This window comes from Eschscholzia californica, unplaced genomic scaffold, assembly GCF_041429995.1.
Source record: "Eschscholzia californica isolate CP2 unplaced genomic scaffold, dmEscCali1.0.p SCAF_3, whole genome shotgun sequence".
Classification (NCBI taxonomy): Eukaryota; Viridiplantae; Streptophyta; class Magnoliopsida; order Ranunculales; family Papaveraceae; genus Eschscholzia; species Eschscholzia californica.
In genome coordinates, this window is record NW_028238420.1 from 7,137,103 (window position 1) to 7,157,821 (window position 20,719).

Below are 20,719 nucleotides of genomic sequence, written 5' to 3' on the forward strand. Positions count from 1 at the left end.
AATTTGTTGGATGTTTCTTCACTACTGTGGATTTTACGAATCTCGTCGTGTCAAGGGGTCCGGATTATATTGGGTTCATTAGTCCATCACTGTCTTCTACGGATTGTCTGCAAATTTCGTTAGAAGTGGGAATTACGGATCGCCATGGCGGAATTCAGAGTATACGGGTGGCTCACATTGTTCTTCATCGAAACGGTTCGGGACGAACCTTCTGGGGAAAGGGAAGCTGATGCAGGCGCATACGGGTCAAGGCCGCAAACCACGCGCCCTTGCCCTAGTCGGCCACGTTAGTGGTCCTAGTTAGTTTAGGATTAGGAAATTACCTTATGTTGGTATTTCTATTATTTAGGAGTTTCTATGTTTTAAGTATCTTTAATATTTAGGAATCCTAGTTTGAGTGTATCTAGGAAAGTCTATTCTCCTATAAAAGGAGGTCTAGTCTATTTTCATATTCATATTGAAGAGAAAAACCCCTTGAAGTTTAATAAAGTTTAGTTTATTTACATTTATTTACCGTTCTTCGTTTATTTACATCGTTCTTCTTTTAATTCCGCTGCGACTACATCAAGAACTCAGATTTCTAGGTCAACATTTTTCCTCACTTTTATGAACGACCCAAATTTTCAATAAAAAATGCTTAGAACGATGAACATTTTCGATGACGTTTTTATCAAAAAAAAATTGCTAACGAAAATTTCTCAGAAAACTGCTTGCTTATTTTGAAACTTATATTTTTTTTTTTTTTTTTTGAAAGCACATAATTCATTAAAATCAAAGGTATATTACAAAAAGTAAAGGACCAATGAATAAGTTAACATAAGTGCAGGACTATATCCTAAAACCATTAAAGTGGTGGGGTTGCCAAGAGATGTGCCAGCCTGTTTTGTTCCCTCGGGCAGTGAATGATCTCTGCATGTGCTTGGGATATAGCCACGCGTATTTCTTCAATCAAATCCATTAAACGCCATGGAGCCTCATCCAGGCCATTGGATATAAATCCAACGATTGATTTGCAATCACTCTCTATTATAAAACCTAGAATACCTAGTTGTTGTCCCATTTGCAACCCTAGCCGAACAGCTCGTAGCTCACTGTGAATGGCGGATTTGGGGACGAACTCTTCTCTGTTTGATGCCAGAATCTCGCCTCTTGAGTTTCTTGCAATGGCCGCTGCTGACCCTCTCTCTAGAGTAAAACTCCCATCAACATTGATCTTTATTCTTCCTTCATTCGGTGGGATCCATGGTGATGTCTGCAAAACTGATGAGGAATTGTTATCAACTATAAAGGAAGGAATATACCTGAGATTTTTGGTGGCCGATCTGTAGATCTGAGAAAGATTTGGTTGTTTCCCATTGAAGTGAAGATCATTCCTTCCCAACCACCATTCCCAAAGGAGATAAGTATATATATACCAATTCTTATTTCCTCTTTCTCCTTGGTTTAGCATATTTTTTAAATTGATGATGGGATCTGTAGTTAATTGCTCCTGAAAATCTGAATCTGTAAACTCCATGAGCTGTTTAAATTTAGGACAAGCACCAAATAAATGTTGAATAGTTTCTGTACCATCTTGACACATGAGACACTCTTGACTGTTGATATACATTCTTTTTCCTATATTGCTTAAAACTGCTATACCATCATGAAGTACCCTCCATATAAACATTTGAATCTTAGGGCTCATGTCTTTTTTCCCCCATAGTTTCATCCAAGGAAAGTCACTGATATTAGTAGGAAGAGTGGGTTGTATGTGGATAGAAGCATAATAGGATTTGGGAGAGAATTTGCCCGATGGGTGAGGACACCAAACCAGTTTATCATGTCTTATGATTGATGGTATTTGGATATCTATTATTGCATTGGCAGTCACATGATCGAAAAAATGTTGGATCAAATTAATATTCCAACTGTTAGTTGATGAGTCCATGAGGTCAGACACCCAATATATGTTTGTAGGAAGAGGTATGATAGGAGTTGGAGTATTGTCTGGAATGTTTGGAACCCAGGGATCCATTAGTATCTTGGTATTTGATCCGTCCCCTATTGACCAGAGTACATGTTGTCGAAAGAAAGGTCTGATCTTGATAATAGATTGCCACAATGTAGATTTTGGCCTAGAATTATTGGTACTCCAGAAATTATCTTGATTAAAATACTTACCTTTTAGAAGTTTGACCCATGTAGCTGTTGAATTTGTTAGAATACGCCATATAATCTTTGCAAGAAGAGAATCATTGACTTGTTCAAGGGTTCGAATTCCTAGACCCCCTTGTTGCTTTGGGCTTGATATGATTCCCCAATTAATGAAGTGAATTCTTCTTTCTTCCGTGCCATGTCCCCACCAAAATGCTCGTTCTTTCTGTTCCAGTTTATCAATGGTATGCTTTGGTATTTTTTGCAAGCTAAAAGGATAAGTACAGTATGAATTGAGGACAGACTTGATCAAAACAGTTCTGCCTGCTTGGGTGACCATTTTCCCCTTCCATCCTGATAGCATATTGTCGAATTTTTCTAGAAGCCAATTATAACTGTGTATTCTGTTTCCAGGTTTTCTTACAAGAGAGCCCAAGTATTTGGCATATTCATCCATAATAGGAGTATGAAGATCTTGGGTAAAACGATTCCGGATATCCAGAGGGACATGAGAACCAAAGTAGATTGCTGATTTCTCCAGGTTGATCATCTGTCCAGAAAAGTTAGAGTAACAAGCAATGATCTTTTTGATGCCTAATAAGTTTTTATCCGTGGCATTACCAAAGAGGATCAAATCATCAGCAAATAACAAGTGGGAGATGCGAGGGCAGTTTTTATTAATTTTATACCCTGTAAATGTATCTTGAGACTCATATAATGAAATCAGAAGGGAGAGGGACTGGACCATGAGAATGAATAGGTAGGGTGATAAGGGGCACCCTTGCCTTAGGCCGCGACTAGTCTCAAAATTACCATATAGGCCTCCATTGATTTGAATGTTGAAGGAGGCCGTAGTGACACAATGCATGATTAAGTTTAGGATTGGGCCACGGATACCAGTTGCCGATAAAATCGTCTTTAAAAACGACCAATCAACACGATCATAAGCCTTGGCCATATCCATTTTAAGGGCGAACCCCCCTTTTTTTGCTTGAGAGTTATGCATAGAATGGAGCAGCTCTTGAGTGATCAAGATATTATCTAAAATTTGTCTATCAGGGACAAAAGCGTTTTGGTTCCAACTAATGCAATTTTCTAAAAAAGGACGGATACGGTTTGCTATGATTTTAGTGATGAACTTGTAAACCGTGTTACATAAAGCAATCGGCCGAAAATCAGTGGCAGTAGTGGGAGATTTTACCTTGGGGATCAGGGCCAGTGTGGTTTTATTGAGAGTGGGTTCAAAAGTACCTGTGATGAAAACCTGTTGGATGAACTCTACCAGTGCTGCTCCCACCACTTCCCAGTTGTGTTGGTAGAAGTGGCAAGGTAGGCCATCGGGTCCCGGGCTCTTTGACGACAAAAACAGTATAGCCAATGATGAGCATAACAGTCATGAAGATCCAATCAATCCCAATTGTTTACCCTTTAATTTGTCTCGATTTTTCGAAACAGAAGTGGCAAGCTAGTTTGAACCCATTTTTTGTTAATCTTTGATTACATTTGGTCTTACATACTCATTTTTTGTTGTGTTTACGTTATAGTTTTTTGGGTCCGGAAAAGAAGTTGTTAGTTGGTGCATTGAAGTTGGGGAACAATATAAAATTGTTTTAGTCAAATGCTCATCTCGCATGGAGAGTTCAAATGGTGGAATAGGTTCATCTAATGTCTGTGATGCATCTTCATTTTGAAGTTGGTGGTACGGCTCCCTCTAAAGTTGGTGGTGTGGTTTCCTCTAATGTTTCTGATGCGGCTTCGTCTTGAAGTAGTTACCGTTTTTCAGCTCTCTTCCTTAAATTAGACTATGTTGGTCTCTCTCTTTCAACTCGTAGTTCTTTGTTTGTTTCTGTCTGATCAGTAAGACGGGTACCGGATTTCTTTCCTCTGCATAAAGTAATGAAGTGAAAAAATCGATCTATAACATAGGAATGAATATAAACTATGAACATCAAACAATTTTATCGAGACAGAAATTTAAAATTTTCGGCGAAAAACAACAAAAACGTGGATTTTCGGCAGAAACCACCGAATTTAAGCAAAAAATTGACGACAATAACCAAAAAAAGAATATTGCAACAAAATGTCATCTTCTTCCATGAATTTCAACAAAAACTTTTAATCATCCTCAAAATCCTACCAAAGAACCCTAATATTTTGTAAAAGAAGTCACTCAACAAAAGTTAAAACTAGAAAATCCCACCTGAGGAGCTAGAGAGAAATCTAATTCGATAAGTATATGTCATTCAAGATTTCTAGAGAAAGAAGATAAAAAATCATGACATAAGAAGACTAACTACAAGAAGCTATGAAACCCTAATACATCAAGATAAGTCTATAACATCAAAGAGAAACTTATGACCAATAAAACACAAAATTTATAACAAGATGTTTTGGGAAACTTAAACAAACAAGCAAGGAGAATAAAAAGAACAAGAATCTTACCTATCTCTAAAATAGGGGTCTAATTCTAAATACCTAATAAGTAGTGATAAAGTCAAAATATTTGTGAATATTAAAAAGAGTATCTACAAATAACAAGCTCTGTAAATAGCTCTTAGTAGCTCTGTAAATACCAGTGGCCTTTCATTTGTTGCAAGAAAAAACTTACTTTTTTTTTGTTAAAAAGAAAAAACTTACTTAATAAGAATGTCATCTCTAGATTTGACATTTTAAATGCCATTTCAAACACTTTAACTTCTTTCGTAAGTCATGACCGTTCGATAATTAAAATCTCCCTTTCCTTTTTTAACCACCCAAACAACGCTCTTGATTGTTGCATACTTAACTTTTTTAACCATTGGTTAATAAGATGGGCTCCTGGGTAAAGATGGAGAACGCAACGACAACACCTCCCTACCCACGACTCTGCAATTTTACATAAGAGTGAATGCACATTGCATGAAAGATAATGCATAATGCATTTTCGAACGTCTTTCACACCATAGAGTATTTTGCGCGTGACACAACAGTTCGTCTGACGTATATAAATATGCCTATGACTTGTGCACCTAACATAAACTCATGGGCAAAAGACGTAGTTTTCATTTTACCCTCTTGAAATGTGAAATAAATGGACTTGACAAATAAGTTCCCAACCTAACTTTTTCTTTTAAGCAACTTCCCTAATCTTTCTAGTATCATGTGTGTCTTTTTGGGAATTGTGGCCGTTTTCTACCAAAAACAAACGTGCATGTTTTTTCCAAGGTCGCCATATATTTGGATTTCCAAGCTTAACAAATGGAATCACTCTTTTCTTTCCCAAGCAGGTCGCACGGTGGTCATAGCGAACATCGCTGCAGCCGTACCCCGATATCAGATACAGTTCTTTGCTATCCCCAAAGGTATTAGCAAACGCATTAAGTCCGTTCAACGGACTTTCTGGTGGGTAAGTCGAAGGGTAAATGCACCAAAGCATGGTCTTATATCTGTCTTCCTAAGAATCATGAAGGTATCGGAATCCACTTGCCGGAACTTGACAACACTGCCATGCTCTCTAAAATGGCATGGAGACTCAAAACAGAACCTGAAGCTCTTTGGGCAAAACTTCACAAAGCTAAATACTTCCCCCACACTATTAAACCGGGTCCAGCTAAACCGCATCACTCTTGGAGCTGGAAAACTATCAGAAAGCATTACAATCTTATCGAGGAATTAATCACATGGGAAGTTCAGTCGGGCAAGGATATTAACATTTGGGAAGATAATTGGATCCCCGAAATCAATGGACCAGTGCCGAACACGAATAACTCTAATCTGAATAAGGTGGCCCAACTTATTACGAATAACTCCTGGAATAATGTTGTTCTCAATGCAAACTTTGACACCACGACCCAAAACCTTATCAAAGCTATACCGGTGAACAGCGAAGGGCACGATCAACTCAAACGGAAGTAAACTGAATCAGGTAACTTCACGGTAAAATCCATGTATCATCATCTTAGCACTAATAATATCACTCAAAACCCTAACCATCAGAACTAGAAGTTCATCTGATCTCTTCCGTCTGTTCCGCGTATTAAAATATTTATCTGGAAATCTATAATCAAGTTCTCCCAGTAAGAGAGAGAATAGGGATATACATTGACAGTAACACCACTTGCCCAAACTGTATGAACGTCGAAACAATTGAACATGCACTTTTACACTATGCACTGACAAAAAATGTCTAGTTTAACTTTAATATTATCTCTGAGAACATAATATCCATCTCAGATTGGATCTTTTCCTGGGAAGGTAATCCCCGGTATTGTTACACCAGTGATGATATCCACTTTGCAAGTATTCTTTCGATATTATGGAAAGTAAGATGTGATCACTGTTTTCAGCACGAGATAAACGATCTTAATACGATCGTCAGAATGATCAAAACATTCCCAAAAACCAACAAAAAACCTGAGAAGTGGCAACCTCCTACCGAACATTTCATTAAGATTAACGTTGATGCATCTTTTGTGAATGTAACATCCAATACGAGAATCAGTTTAATAGCTCACAATGCAGACTCGAAATTTATCGAAGCTCAAGTGAAAACCTCGAAGGCAAGAAACAGTGAGGAATGTGAAGCAATGGCCATTTTATATGGCATGGAATGGGCTAAAGAACAGAATCACAAATCAATAATAATAGAAAGCGACAACATGAATCTCATCAAGCACATCCGGAATAGAAAGCATACAGTTCACTGGCAATCCTTGATTCATATCAGGAAAATTCGAGAAATCAGAAGAAATTTAAATGGGTTCAATTCAATTACACTAGAAGAGAGCCCAACTCGAATGCAGACAAGCTAGCTAAATGGGCGAGAAAGAAGAATAGAAGTAAAAAGTGGTGTAATATTCCCTGTATTTTAGTTAATAAATATTGTAATAACGTTTATATTAATTAATGTAAAGATAGTTCAACAAAAAAACAACTAAATTGAGTGTAAGAAAAATTTGTCTGAGACAGTCAAATTTAGGGATCTAAAATTAAATATCATTTTTCTTCTTCACCATTTTTATCGGCCACAACCCAGTTTCACTCAATATATTAAAATCAAGATAATTTAAAAGCCTAATACACCCATATGTTTTAAACGGAAGAACAAAAACTTTGAATCGTGATTCTACAAAACATATAAAGCAATATTGCCATTGTATTTAATAGTACTCTTCTTCGCCCATTTGCCCTAATCAATTTATAGGTGTAAAGGGATGAACTTAAATGGCAAAATATTTGACTAATGATGTGTGAAGGAAATGAAACATAATGACCATGATAATTGACAACAAAAAGAAAAAGTTGATGAAGATGTTTGATCAAAATGATTTGGCATAAGATATCACAATACTTACTTCTTCAACTTAAACTTTAATTGTTTAAAAGGGTTGAAACCCTAATTCACTTTTTTAAGAAAAACAAAAAAAGAAGGTTCAGTGAGAACTGAGAGGAGATGATGTGATGGTGGTGATGAAGATGAAGAGTGAGATGACGAAGTTACAAGAACACAAATATAATGATAGTGGTCGGAGAACATTGTGCTTTTCATGGTAGGTCGTGGAAGTAAGTTAGTCGTCGGTCAAGACAGTGATAAAGATGAAAAAAACAGAACATTTAGGTGCCGTTTGGCAACGCAAAAGTAAAAGTACTTTTGATTGCAGTAAAAGTTCTTTAACTTTTAAAAAGAAAAAAATAACATAAAGTTAGTTTGGTGAGACACTTGCTTATAAGTCAAAAAGTTAGTTTGGTACTATAATTAATAATCGGAATTGACATTTTTCGACATCAACATCTCCGTCTCATTGTTCACAATAAATGCTAGTCATGATAGATTGTTAAAGCTACTGATAATTTTTGTGAACACTCGATTGTTACAATGTTCTTTTCAGAGAGAGAAAAATAGAAAAAGAATCGAATCAGAATGAGTGTTTCATTTTAGAGAGAAGTGAAGATGAAGATTAAAGGGAAAAAAAATATAACCATGTTCCATGTAAACTTTTGGACCCTTGCAATAAGAAAAACAAAGTACATTTTCGGACTAAAATAAAGACTAAGTCATTACTTTCCAAAGACTTTTTGGATAACCCAAACGCGCAACCCTAATAAATAATTTTTTATTTCTTTTTGCCCTTACAATAATGCACTTTCTTAAAACGTTGAAGGGCATAAAATCTAATCAAGTGACATTTTCTAAAGGTGGACGTTTAGGGGGAAAAATCATTTGGGTGGAAAAATTTTCCAAAATATTTTTTTCTTATATCTTCTTGCTCCTCTCCTTTTCCCATTACCACCACCATAGCCGAAAACCGGTGATGGTCGGCCACCTCCTCCTACTTCTTTTTTTTTTCTCGTTTTCTCTCTGGCCTTTACCTTTTGCCCTCTCTCTCCAGGTTTATCTCTCATGACCTTTCTCTCTCTAGTTCCTCTTCACTGACAAGAATCCCTATCGAAGGGGAACCTTCAGATGGGTGAAGGAGTTTCCAATCTGGAAACCCTTCCTCTTCAGGAAGAAGTTTCAGATCATAACTCCTTTGTGAAGACGACAGGTTCCCTTCTTTTGGGTTTCTATTGCTGAAGGGGATCTAAAAAGAGTCCAAGAGAGAGATAGAGATGCAACGAAAAAGAGGAAATGGAAGAGAAAATCGGAGAAGGTGGAGGTTACCAGTAAAAAAATACCTTTCCATTAATCAGCAAGAAATCGAGACTTAATGCATGACAGTGTCTGTTATGAACGAATATTCCGTCTGGTTGATGGATACTCCATCTTCCTGCTCCATGCTCCTTAGAAATCGGGGGGGACCTGCAAGGGGTTCGGAAACCGCTTCGACACTCAAGACAGTCAAATTGCTCTTTGCAATAATAAAATTGAGTATTAAATGAACCTTTTTGGGAATGTATTGAGTTTCTCAACGTGCCTTGAAGAAGGCGATGTGATGCCCTTTTATAGGCTAAATTGGACCGACTGTGATAGACAGTGTAGATGAGGCGGTTGTGATCCACCGTTTGAGAAGTTTCCTGATGTTCGTGGTTAGGGTTTCCCTTTTGATTTATCTCGTATCTAGGATAAATAGAAGTTCCTATGTTCAATGATACTTCGTAGATATCCTGTCGAGGTAATAGATCTTCTAGGACATGTTTCCTCCTTTGAGACTCTTGAAGTTCAAGCTTGCTTAAACACTAAAGATCTTTAACCGACTAAGATCTTTAGGAAGATTTTGAGATTATGTCGGTAAGCGTGTGGCGCACTTTTGCCTTCCCAGTTTAGGGCGTAAGGCATCGACCTAGTCTACGTGGACCCCCTTACTCCTTTAGAGAATCTCTGGGCTGACCTGATTGTGTTTTAGGCGCAACAGGGTTGGAGCTCCTTATCTGATCTTTGTCGACCTCCTAGTTCTGGACGTAGGTGGCAGATCGTTGCGGGTCCAACATCCTACTGCCTTAAGCAGGGTTAACCCGTTGGACTTCTGGTATATTCTTGACTTACTGATGTTAGTCAACGACTGAACATTTGTGCATCATCAACCAACATTGGTGGTGGTAGGAGAAGACCTCGAAGATGAAACAAAAATTTAAGTTCGCCAGCATTTGAAGTTTGTCGGCAACCTTGTTAGAGTTAAAAGAAGAAGAGGCGATGAAGTGAGGGGAAAACTAAATAAATGAACAATTTTTTTTTCCATAAGTTTTATAGGCAATGCCCATACTTGTTAGATTCAATGTAATTTTCACCAAAACTTGGTCACAACAAGTTCACCAAGTATGGTTAGAGGCAATCCTTTATCCTTCATTTTTTGAGTGTTTATTACCCACTACATCTTTTTCTCTCCCTCCCGCCACTTCACCATTCTTCGCTGGCAACCTTAGCTAAAGTCTTTTTTACTCCCATTTGTCTCTCTTCTGCAGCCTCTTCCTTATCTTCTCCCTATTCACTTCTCCCTCTCTCTACTCTGTCAGGCAAAGGAGGGGGGTCCTCCTTCATCGAAGAGAGTAGAGAGTCAGAAGAGAAAAAGAAGACGAGATAAAAAATAAAAAAATAAAAAAAATTGGGTTGAAAGTTGTCGGTTTGTGATTTTTTGTCGGAAGAAGGATGAAGTGGTGTTTGAAGGAGAGATAAAGTGGAGGTGAAGATGGAGGGTTGGTTACGTCAAATTGGACTTAACCATTATCCTAAGGGCGTCCCTTGTGTAAACTTAAATATTTATATTTCATTGCCTATAAAATTTCCTATCTAATTTTTTTTTTCCTTAAATTGTCAGCCATTTAAATATCTCAATAGTATAAACTCGTATCCCTGTACCAAAAGAGTAAAGATCCATCTATTCTGTTCCAATTCAAGTGGCCCGCCCAGGATGCTACCAAAAGAGGAGAGAAGGGCGTGAAGAGAGAGAGAGAGAAAGAAGACTCCGGTAGCCGGTAGGCACAGAGAAGGGCTATCATTAACATCAATGACGAGCGGAGGGGGATCAGCATCGACCCTAGCACCAGCACCAAAAGTAGGGGTTGGGGTGTTCGTTGTCAAGGAAAACAAAATACTTATTGGGCGGCGGCAGTCCTCCATCGGTGCCTCCACTTTTGCCATCCCCGGTGGCCACCTTGAATTCGGTCAGTCACTTCTTACTACCTCTTTCTCTTTCTCTCTCTTATATTTTCATCTAAAAAATGTACAGTATGCCTGTTGCCTGCTATGTTTGTAGCAGTGCGCTTTTTGTGGGTTTTGTATAAAATAGTTTCAATTTTACCCATCCCGACCCCTCCCGAAAATCCTAATATTCTTTAGAATTTGGAGCTCACAACACAGAGTTTCAATTTTGCGTGGTCTAATCCAAGTGGTTGGACATCCACTCCGTAACACGGAGGTCTCAGATTCGATCCCATAATACTGCAAATAAAGGATCTATTGAACTTAAATATAAATAAAGTAGAGGTAGATCAGATGGACTTTAGGCCCCTTAGGTTGGCCTTTAGGGGCAGATTGTATACAGTTTTTAAGGCTCAAATTAGATAGTTATAGTGCATATTCAATTCAAGAATCTTGATGTATCTTTGTATTATCTTTTCATGAGGTATCAATGCCTTACCGATGACTCTTGTGGTCCATTTCGAAAAAAACCGAAGACTGATCCAATCCCCGTGCGTATAAGAGACCCTAAAGATCATTAGAAATTATCTTTACTTTATTCGACGAATATTCACTTAGAACAAATCCATAAGGTAAACTGCAACCCTGACTTCAAATCAAGACTTTTTAGTTGTTAAAAAGAGATATTGGACCATAGGTGATTCTTAAAATTGAACTATTATCATACTGTATTTTGTATGTTATGTTATTAGGGGAGAGCTTCAAGGAATGTGCAGTGAGAGAAGTGAAAGAGGAAACTGGTTTAGACATTGAGAAGCTCGAGTTTGCAACGATCACCAACACTGTCTTCTCCGATGAACGAAAGCCATCACATTATGTCGTTGTTTTCATGAGAGGAGAATTGGTTGATTCTCAACAATCTCCTCAAAATCTTGAACCTGAAAAATGTAATGGTTGGGAATGGTATAATTGGGATGATGATCTTCCAAAACCTCTCTTCAAACCCTTGGGAACTTTAGTTCAAACAGGTTTTAATCCTTTCACCTTAGCTTATGAAAAATGATTTGTAAACCAAATCGAAGAACCAACATTTCCTATTTTCTTGTTTAAGAAAATTATATTGAGTTATGTTTTGCTCTTGTTATTTCAAGTTATGTTAAAGAAAAGGAAAGATCCAATTTGAAGAAAAAGTATGTGAAATGACTTCTCTTCTCTTTGGTAATTTAGTTTCCTCAATGGTTAACCAATTTATTTTTCGAATAAATCTATTTTAGAATTTGACATTTTTTTGTGACCCTCTTGGACTTATAAAGTATTTAATCATGTGTTTTTTGTTCGGAAAATGCTAAGTTTACAAAAGATGGGTTTTGACAAAATATATGATTTGGTGAGTCACTCAAGTAACATAACGGTCAGATTGTAGTTAAATTTTGTATTGTAGTGAAAGTGAGTCAACGAGTTAATAACTTCGTCAAAATCCTTTGTGAACATAGCCCTCTTGTTTTTGTTTTCGATTTTTCTAGAAGGAAAGACAAGTTTGTTATCATTCAGTGTTATGGGACAGACATGTAAATAGGTGTATCACTCAGTAATATTTGCATGGGTGCCTCTAAAGGCTCCTCGCGCTTTTTGCTCTTGGACCGCCCCTCTCTTAGCACTCCTCGTGAATTTCCGACGAAGCAGTCCGAGATAGCACATACTAAGGCCCGTCTGAGTGCCCTCGGACTGCTTGAATACATGGGTGTTAAGCCAAAAGAAATCTATATAATAAGGGAGGAGGGTATTTTTCCCCCACCTCCCAATGACCAAGATTTACTCTCTCATGGTTACCCCTAATGGTTGAGATTTACTCTCTCAAAGTTTGAGGGCTCAGATTTAATTAGAATTCAACCATGACTTTTTTTTTTTTTGAAAGAATTCAGCCATGACTTGAGATTATAAGAAAGAACATCTTTTCAAAGATCTCATTTTTCTTGAAGAAGACTTAAAAAGTCATTCATATTATTGTTGTAGGCACCTCATTTACATATGGATCCCTTAAACTTTAGCCTTTGAGAGGTGCCTATAGCTGCAATGTTGGGCGCGTATAGATCAACATCAACTATCTTAAAGTGAACCTCACGTGACGCATTTGATAGAACTGCCTGTGCTCAGCGGACACGGGTTATACCCTCGTAGATTATTTTGGGAGAGGCCTAAAGTCGTAAAAAATAAAGGACATGTACAAAACTAAGGTTTGGAGTGGTAAAAAATTACACGTCGCGGTACTTTTGCATAAGAAAAAAGTTGAACTCTTTTTCATAGATTATGAATGTATTGTGCATTTTACACATAAAATGAATGCATTTTGCATTCAACGTTATGCATTTTGTTCATACAACTGTGCAATTTCCAAAGGCCCTTTATACAATAGAAGAAAACTAAAGAAATCTGATTAAATAGACAAAGATGATAGTAAACAGCTCAAACTCAATATATATTGAACTAAATAACAAAAATTAATAGAAACTAAACATAAAACACTACAACCTTTGCCATTTTATGTGTTTTACAAGTAGAGAACATTATCGGGAGATTTAAAACGTCGGAGATGATGTTGTCTTCATCTAGTTTCTGTCTATATACTGAATTTGCAAATCTAGAATCGTTAACTTTTTTTGTTGAAGAGTATAATTGTTGACTTGGTTCGATATAAATTTGATAATGGAATAAGTATGTAAGTTTTGTACAATTAGAAGACCTAATTAGATAATAGGTAGTACTCTTATAGAGAGAAAAAAATAATTAGAAAAGAATGTAGAAGCCTGAGCCTGAGTCTGAGATGATTGAAACTGAAGGGGAAAAAATTGTTTACTTATAAGACCATCTCCGATTGTTGGCACAAAAAAACATCAAAAAAAATCTTTGCCAAACTTTTTGGTGTTTTCAAATTTTTGATTCCAAAGACAAAACTCTAAAACTCTCACCAAATCACTATTCATCACACAAATTTCATTTTTATCATCTTTTAATTCTCATTTTTTAAATAAAATAAGATTACACTTAAATTATTAACAACTAATTGAAATTACAAGACTTATATTACAAATTAAAACTAATACAACATTTTACTAAAACTACAAAATTTTATTAAAACTACAAATTGTAAAACATTTTACTAAAACTACAACAATATACGAAAACTACAAATTGAAACTACTTTGTTAATACGGGGGTATATCATCATCTCAATAGTCACCTCTGCACCCACCATTGTACCCACTTATATCTCCACCTCCATACGCACGTCCAAACGAGTTACCCTTACCCGAGTCGCGTCAAATTTTTTACAATCTTCTAGCGTAGGACATACATGATCAAACAATAACCCTTTTTTCCCGTCTACATCTTGTGCTTACAAGGTTCTTGCACTTGCTGGCTACAAGGTTGAAAAGAAGTCAAATTAAATGTATTAAGTATATTTTTTTCGTTTTTTTGTAATATATGTATCTATACTTACCGTGTCTAACTTAATGGTACCACTTTGATTTTGATTCTCAATTTGCCTAACACATCCTCAAAATTTTGGAAGAATAGTGGAGATCAGACGCCAACGACTCTCTAGAGACCTATCTGTTCTACATAACACACCAGATTTCTTATTCTCTTCATTGTATTTATAGACATTATTCTTGAAACTAATTTTATGTGGTGAATTGAGATACACTAAGTAAGTGGATAAGGAATCTCTCTGATTGTAAGATATCAGAAGACGTTTTCTTGAATGTAAATATAGGCGGTCAATTGAGATAAAATGTGAAGTGGTAAGGAATCTGTCAGACTGTAAAACATCAGGAGACGTTTTTTTCGAAGACTGTAATTTTATTTGCAAATTTAGTAGAAGGTAAAATTCCTCCAGTAAAATATAATATCATGAGAAAAGAATATAATACGAGATATTATCTGGCTGATGATATATATCTGAAATGGTCGACTCTTGTTCAAATTATCTCTCAGCCTCAAGGTTTGAAGAAACAACATTTTGCAATGATGCAAGAAGTATGTCGAAAAGATGATTGAACGTGCATTTGGAGTTCTTCAATCTTGATTATTAAAGATCCAATACGTTTTTGGGATAAAAGCAGTGTCCTTCATGATAAAATGTTTGCTTACATTATAATGCATAACATGGTTGTAGATGATGAATATGACGATTGCACAATACCCAATATTTTCTCTGAAATTCCAAATGTAGAAATCGCTGCAAATGAAATAAAGCGTTTCGAACGATTTTTATCAAGACACAAGCAAATTAAAGATAAAAAACTCATTTCGCACTACGAGATACTATGATTGACCATCTATAGGAAAAAAAAGGCAATGATAGACATATTGATTCTTCAATAAGTTGTTCATTTGGGACTAAGGTACTGTAATGTCTCTGAAAACCCGGAGAACACAAAATCGATACTCAGTGAAAATGATAATCAGTATAATACATTGGTTATGTGTTATTAATGGTATAAATAAAAATAATAATTTTTTATCAATCAAGTTATAGCTCAGTGGTTTAAGAGTTTGTGCTTTGTGCAAGTGGTCATGAGATCGACTCCACTTGTAAGCAACATTAAAAATTTATTTATTGCCAACAACCCTTGGTTGGAGTGGTAAGAGATAGAATCTTCCACCTAGAGGTCAAGGGTTCGAGGCACACGCGAAACAATTAAAAAAAAATGGTATAAATAAAAATATTGAAGTAGCAAATATTTAATTTTTAATTTTATTATAATGTAAATGAGTAATTAAATTTTTTTATAGGACCAAACACACAAAAGAATAACACTAACATAATTAAATGAAAAAAAAAGTAACACTAAAAGGGACTAAAAAGAAGCACTAAAATGGAAAAAAAAAAGGGCATGGCCCACCATCCCACTAATACGGTGGGATGAACAGTGACCCGCCATACCGCTTTCTAGAGAGATAAAAAACCAAGAATTTGGTTGTCTTTCTCGCGAGCCGGAACCCCTTCGATTTTGAGTGGGAAAATGTCCTTTTAAGTTATATTATGTCTTGGGTTTAAATTAGAAGATACTCTTTCTCTCTCTGAGACAGAAAGATCAATGAGTATTGTCACTAGAGAAGATGAACAAGAGAGACCCAAAAGAAATGAAAGTTTATTTTTAATTTTAAGTCCTTCTCTTCCCTCATCACCCAATTCTCTAAACAATGTGAATCATCTTCTTTCATATATCTCTGACAATTGAAAGGTAGAGAGAAATTAGTTGCATAAGAAGTGAATCATAACAAGTAGTAATTGAAGGAGGGAGAAAATGTGTTGTGGGTGTTCGATGTGCAGGATCCGCTCCTTCTTAATATTGGTGGTTATATTGATTGGGCTTATCTTTGGATTCGGAGTATTTAGTCATGGGTTTGAGAAAGTAAGAGAGAAAATCAATGTTTCTGATCAAACCAATAATAATTTTGTATTGTTCTGGAAGACCCTTCTTAGGTTATGGAGCTCCTGGTTCTCTCTAGAAACAGAAGAACATAACTGATAATCCGCTAAATTGACATTCACAATCTTCACAACTTCATGAAAACGGATTTGGCCAGAAGAATGACGAAGAAGAAAGAAAGATCACCAAAAAGAAGAGTGAACAACATCTACTAAATCAAGAGGACAACACCTGATTCGATCAGCAACCTCTACTTGGTTCATCGTTCATACATATAGTTTAGTATAATAAAGGTTAAGACCTTTAAGGTCTTCTCATTTGTGATCTTTAGGATCTTTTCATTTTGTGACCTTTGGGGTATTTTATTTAGTTACTGTAATGTTGTACTCCTTTACCTTCATGTTGTACTTTACTTTTGTAAGTTTCGTGTTGTAATTTACTAATGTAAATCTCTATTGTACTCAACGAAGTCAAAAGTCTCAAAACTATGTAATGTACTGGATCGAATTCATACATACAAATGAAAATTCTGGTTTAACTAAAAAAACAGCAACCCGCCATATTTGGCGGGTCACTAATCACGACATTGGAAATCTTTGCTGATTTCCAGTGGTGCTTGTTCCCAACACCCTCCATAACACCATTATTTAGCGTTCTGGAGGGCAGCTGGAGATGATCTAAAAGTGTAGAAGTTGGAAATTAGAGGTTAAAGAGAGGAAGTAAAAGAAAAAAGCCTACTTAATAGGCATGTCATCTCTAGATTTTTTCATATTTAATTTAAAACAAATAAGATTTAAATATATAAAAATAAGAAGTAAACTTGGGTGGATCTCCAAAGGAGTCCATCCCATTTCACTGTCGTTGGGGACTCCCAACAAATTGAGTTTAAGGTTGGGGACCCCTCAGCCCGGGCTCCGGAATGGAAGCCCGAGAGCATGCATATCCATCATCTTGGAGATGCTCTTAGAGATATGAAGTCAAAAATCCTACTTACTAAGCATGTTAACATTTTTAAACGTTATTTCAACCACTTCAACTTCTCTCATAAGTCGTGACCATTGGATAACTAAAATCTTGTTTTTTTTTTACCACGGGCACAAACCTCTTGGCCCTTGCATATTTTTTTAAGCATTTATTAACAAGTTGAGCCTTTGAGTAAAAGTGGGGACCGCACTGGTGGCACCCATTACCTATGTTGTCAAAGGCGCGCATAGGCGACGCCTTGGCGAGCAAGGCGCAAGGTTGAAAAAATGGTCGCCTCGCTTGGAAAATCATGAGGCTATTTGAGGCGACAATGATAGAGAGAAGAAGAAATGTTGAAGAAGATGAAGATTTAGGGTTTAGAAGTCTGATTTCGTTTTTAGAGAAGAAGATGAGGTGTAACAGCTGTAAAAGAAATGTGGGCCCACCTTTGACCAAGTTAAATAAGGGGTGCTTCTAAAGGCACCGGACCAAAAGGCTGTTAGCATCCATCTCTATTAGCACCAAGCCCAACTGCTCCTTTCTCTGTTAGCACCGTACAACTATGTAGGCACCGGTCAAAGTGGAGTTAACCCTAATCCCTCCATCCCTCACACAATCTGAACCAAATTGGGAATTTCAAACTTTCTCTCTCTAAGCTTTCAAAACGGAACTTCAACTCACGGACAGGACATGCCTATAATCAGGGTTAGGGTTTAGAGTTTGAATATTGGGGAAACTTTGAGAATCGTTCAAGAAGTTGAAGACTGGTGCAAGGACATGCCTATAATCACTGTTTATACCACCCGCATTAATAATTACCACCATTGGATGAAGAATGGTTCAAGCACATGCCTAGAATCACTCCTTCACACCAAACAACACTAACCATTTCCACCATTGGTGTTCTCTGGATGTTTAATGTCTTACTATTTTCACATCAATTTTGACTATTGTTTCTACTTGTATTGTTAAGAATCTTGATATCACCTTTCTGGGAAATGTAGAGTTTCGGGTTTTATTCTTCAGTTAATTCGTTCAACATTTATGAAGAAGAGTGGATTTTACACTTTTTGTAGTTAGGTCTGCTTTGTTTAGAAAAAAGAATATGGGTTTGACTCAAAAAAAAAAAAGATGGAAGAAGCAAACGAAGGTGGCCGTCACCCACGTTAAAAACAGGTGCTTATAGAGAACTCGGGTGAATGAACATTGACTCGACTCGATAAAATTTCCGGATGCTAACAGCCTTTTGGCTAGGTGCCTTTAGAAGCACCCTTAAATAAGTTATTTCATAGTGTGGGTAGGGAGGACTGACCTCTTTTTCCATATTAAATCTGAATAAAAGCATAGTACACCCTTTAAAAAGGGTGGTCAGGAAGCTTTTTAGGGATAAATTAGTAAATAACCTATTAGGGTTTTATCATTTCGACTTTTTTTCTTCTCTCTTTTGCCTTCTTCATCCCCCTTACCCCTATTTCAAGCTGCTTGACTGCTTCGACTTTTCTTCTTCTCTCTTTTGCCTTCTTCATCCTTCTTAACCCTATTTCAAGCTGCTACCATGGAGGTGAGAGGCGCTCGCCAAGACGCGCCAAGGCGAGGCGACAACCACATCGCCTCGCATCGCTTCTCGCCTCAAACAACATAGCCCCTTACTCATGACTCTGTCATTATACATAAGAGTTAATGCACATTGCATGTAAGATAATGCATTTTCAAATGTCTTTCACACCATAAGGTATTTTGCGCGTGACATAACCCATGTCGTCTCACATATATCAATAGACGTATGACTTGTGCACCTAATGTAAATTCATGGGTAGAAGATGTAATTTACCTTTTTACCCTCTTCAAATGTGAAATTAATGGGACTTGAAACTAACTTTAACCCCCTCAAAACATGACAAATAAGTTCCCAACCTAATTTTTTTTTTTTTAAAGTGACTACTCTTATCTTTTTAGTATCAGGTGTGAGCTTCTGGGGGTTTGAGGCCAATTTTTCTACCAAAAACAAACACTGCCTTACTTTTTTCAACTGGGGTGGTCCGGTGGTGTTCGGTGGTGGTGACATCCTTCCGGGCTTCCCGGCTTCCGGGTGTTTGAAAATAGTAATTCCCGCCAAAACCATTTCAGTTAAATAACCGTTTCCAACAAAATATAAACAAACAACAACAATGGCCTCTGACTTATCACCTTTTCTGAGAATATATCCGTCATGTCACCCTTTCTCTTTCTCCTTCTGCTCCTTCAAGCACCTACTGTTTCTTCCCAGACTTAGATAGTTATAGTGTATATTTAATTCAAGAATCTTGATGTATCTTTGTATTATCTTTTCATGAGGTATCAATGCCTTACCGATGACTCTTGTGGTCCATTTCGAAAAAAAACCGAAGCCTGATCCAATCCCCGTGCATATAAGAGACCCTAAAGATCAATAGAACTTATCTTTACTTTATTCGACGAATATTCACTTAGAACAAATCCATAAGGTAAACTGCAACCCTGACTCCAAACCAAGACGTTTTAGTTTTTTAAAAGAGATACTGATGAACCATAGGTGATTCTTTAAATTGAACTAGTATTATCTTACGGTATTTTGTATGTTATGTTATTAGGGGAGAGCTTCAAGGAATGTGCAGTGAGAGAAGTGAAAGAGGAAACTGGTTTGGACATAGAGAAACTCGAGTTTGCAACTATCACCAACACTGTCTTCTCCGATGAACCAAAGCCATCACATTATGTCGTTGTTTTCATGAGAGGAGAATTGGTTGATTCTCAACAATCTCCTCAAACCCTTGAACCTGAAAAATGTAATGGTTGGGAATGGTATAATTGGGATGATGATCTTCCAAAACCTCTATTCAAACCCTTGCAAACTTTAGTTCAAACAGGTTTTAATCCTTTCACCTTAGCTTATGAAAAATGATTTGTAAACCAAATCAAAGAACCAACATTTCCTATTTTCTTGTTTATGAAAACTATATTGAATTATGTTTTGCTCTTGTTATTTCAAGATATGTTAAAGAAAAGGAAAGATCGAATTTGAAGAAAAAGTATGTGAAATGACTTCTCTTCTCTTTGGTAATTTAGTTTCCTCAATGGTTAACCAAATTATTTTTCGTAGAAATCTATTTTAGAATTTGGCATTTTTTTGTGACCCTCTTGGACTTATAAAGTATTTAATCATGTGTTTTTTGTTCGGAAAATGCTAAGTTTACAAAAGACGGTTTTGACAAAATATGAGTTGGTGAGTCACTCAAGTAACATAACGGTCCAAATTGTAGTTAAATTTTGTATTGTAGTGAAAGTGAGTCAACAAGTTAATAACTTCGTCAAAATCCTTTGTGAACATAGCCCTCTTGTTTTTGTTTTCGATTTTTCTAGAAGGAAAGACAAGTTCGTTATCATTCAGTGTTATGGGACAGACATGTAAATAGGTGTATCACTCAGTAATATTTGCATGGGTGGGCTTCTCGCCTTTTTCGTTTTTTTGTAATATATGTATCTATACTTACCGTGTCTAACTTAATGGTACCACTTTGATTTTGATTCTCAATTTGCCTAACACATCCTCAAAATTTTGGAAGAGTAGTAGCGATCAGACGCCAACGACTCTCTAAAGACCTATCTGTTC

The 20,719-nt window shown here is 36.6% G+C and overlaps 1 protein-coding gene across 2 annotated transcripts; it reads left to right on the forward strand.

Moving 5' to 3' along the window:
* The first annotated feature begins 10,404 nt into the window (after positions 1–10,404).
* On the forward strand, positions 10,405–20,138 carry LOC147548075 (nudix hydrolase 1-like). 2 transcript variants are annotated; one of them, XM_086672385.1, is made up of 2 exons: positions 10,405–10,713; positions 11,443–11,818. In XM_086672385.1, exons 1-2 carry the CDS (start codon positions 10,557–10,559, stop codon positions 11,751–11,753), a joined length of 468 nt encoding a protein of 155 aa, XP_086528511.1. In that variant the 5' UTR covers positions 10,405–10,556; the 3' UTR covers positions 11,754–11,818. The 2 variants fall into 2 exon arrangements, with proteins under 2 accessions (XP_086528511.1, XP_086528512.1); XM_086672386.1 differs by lacking the exon at positions 11,443–11,818 and adding an exon at positions 19,701–20,138 and having other exon boundaries at positions 10,427–10,713.
* The last annotated feature ends 581 nt before the right edge of the window (positions 20,139–20,719 follow it).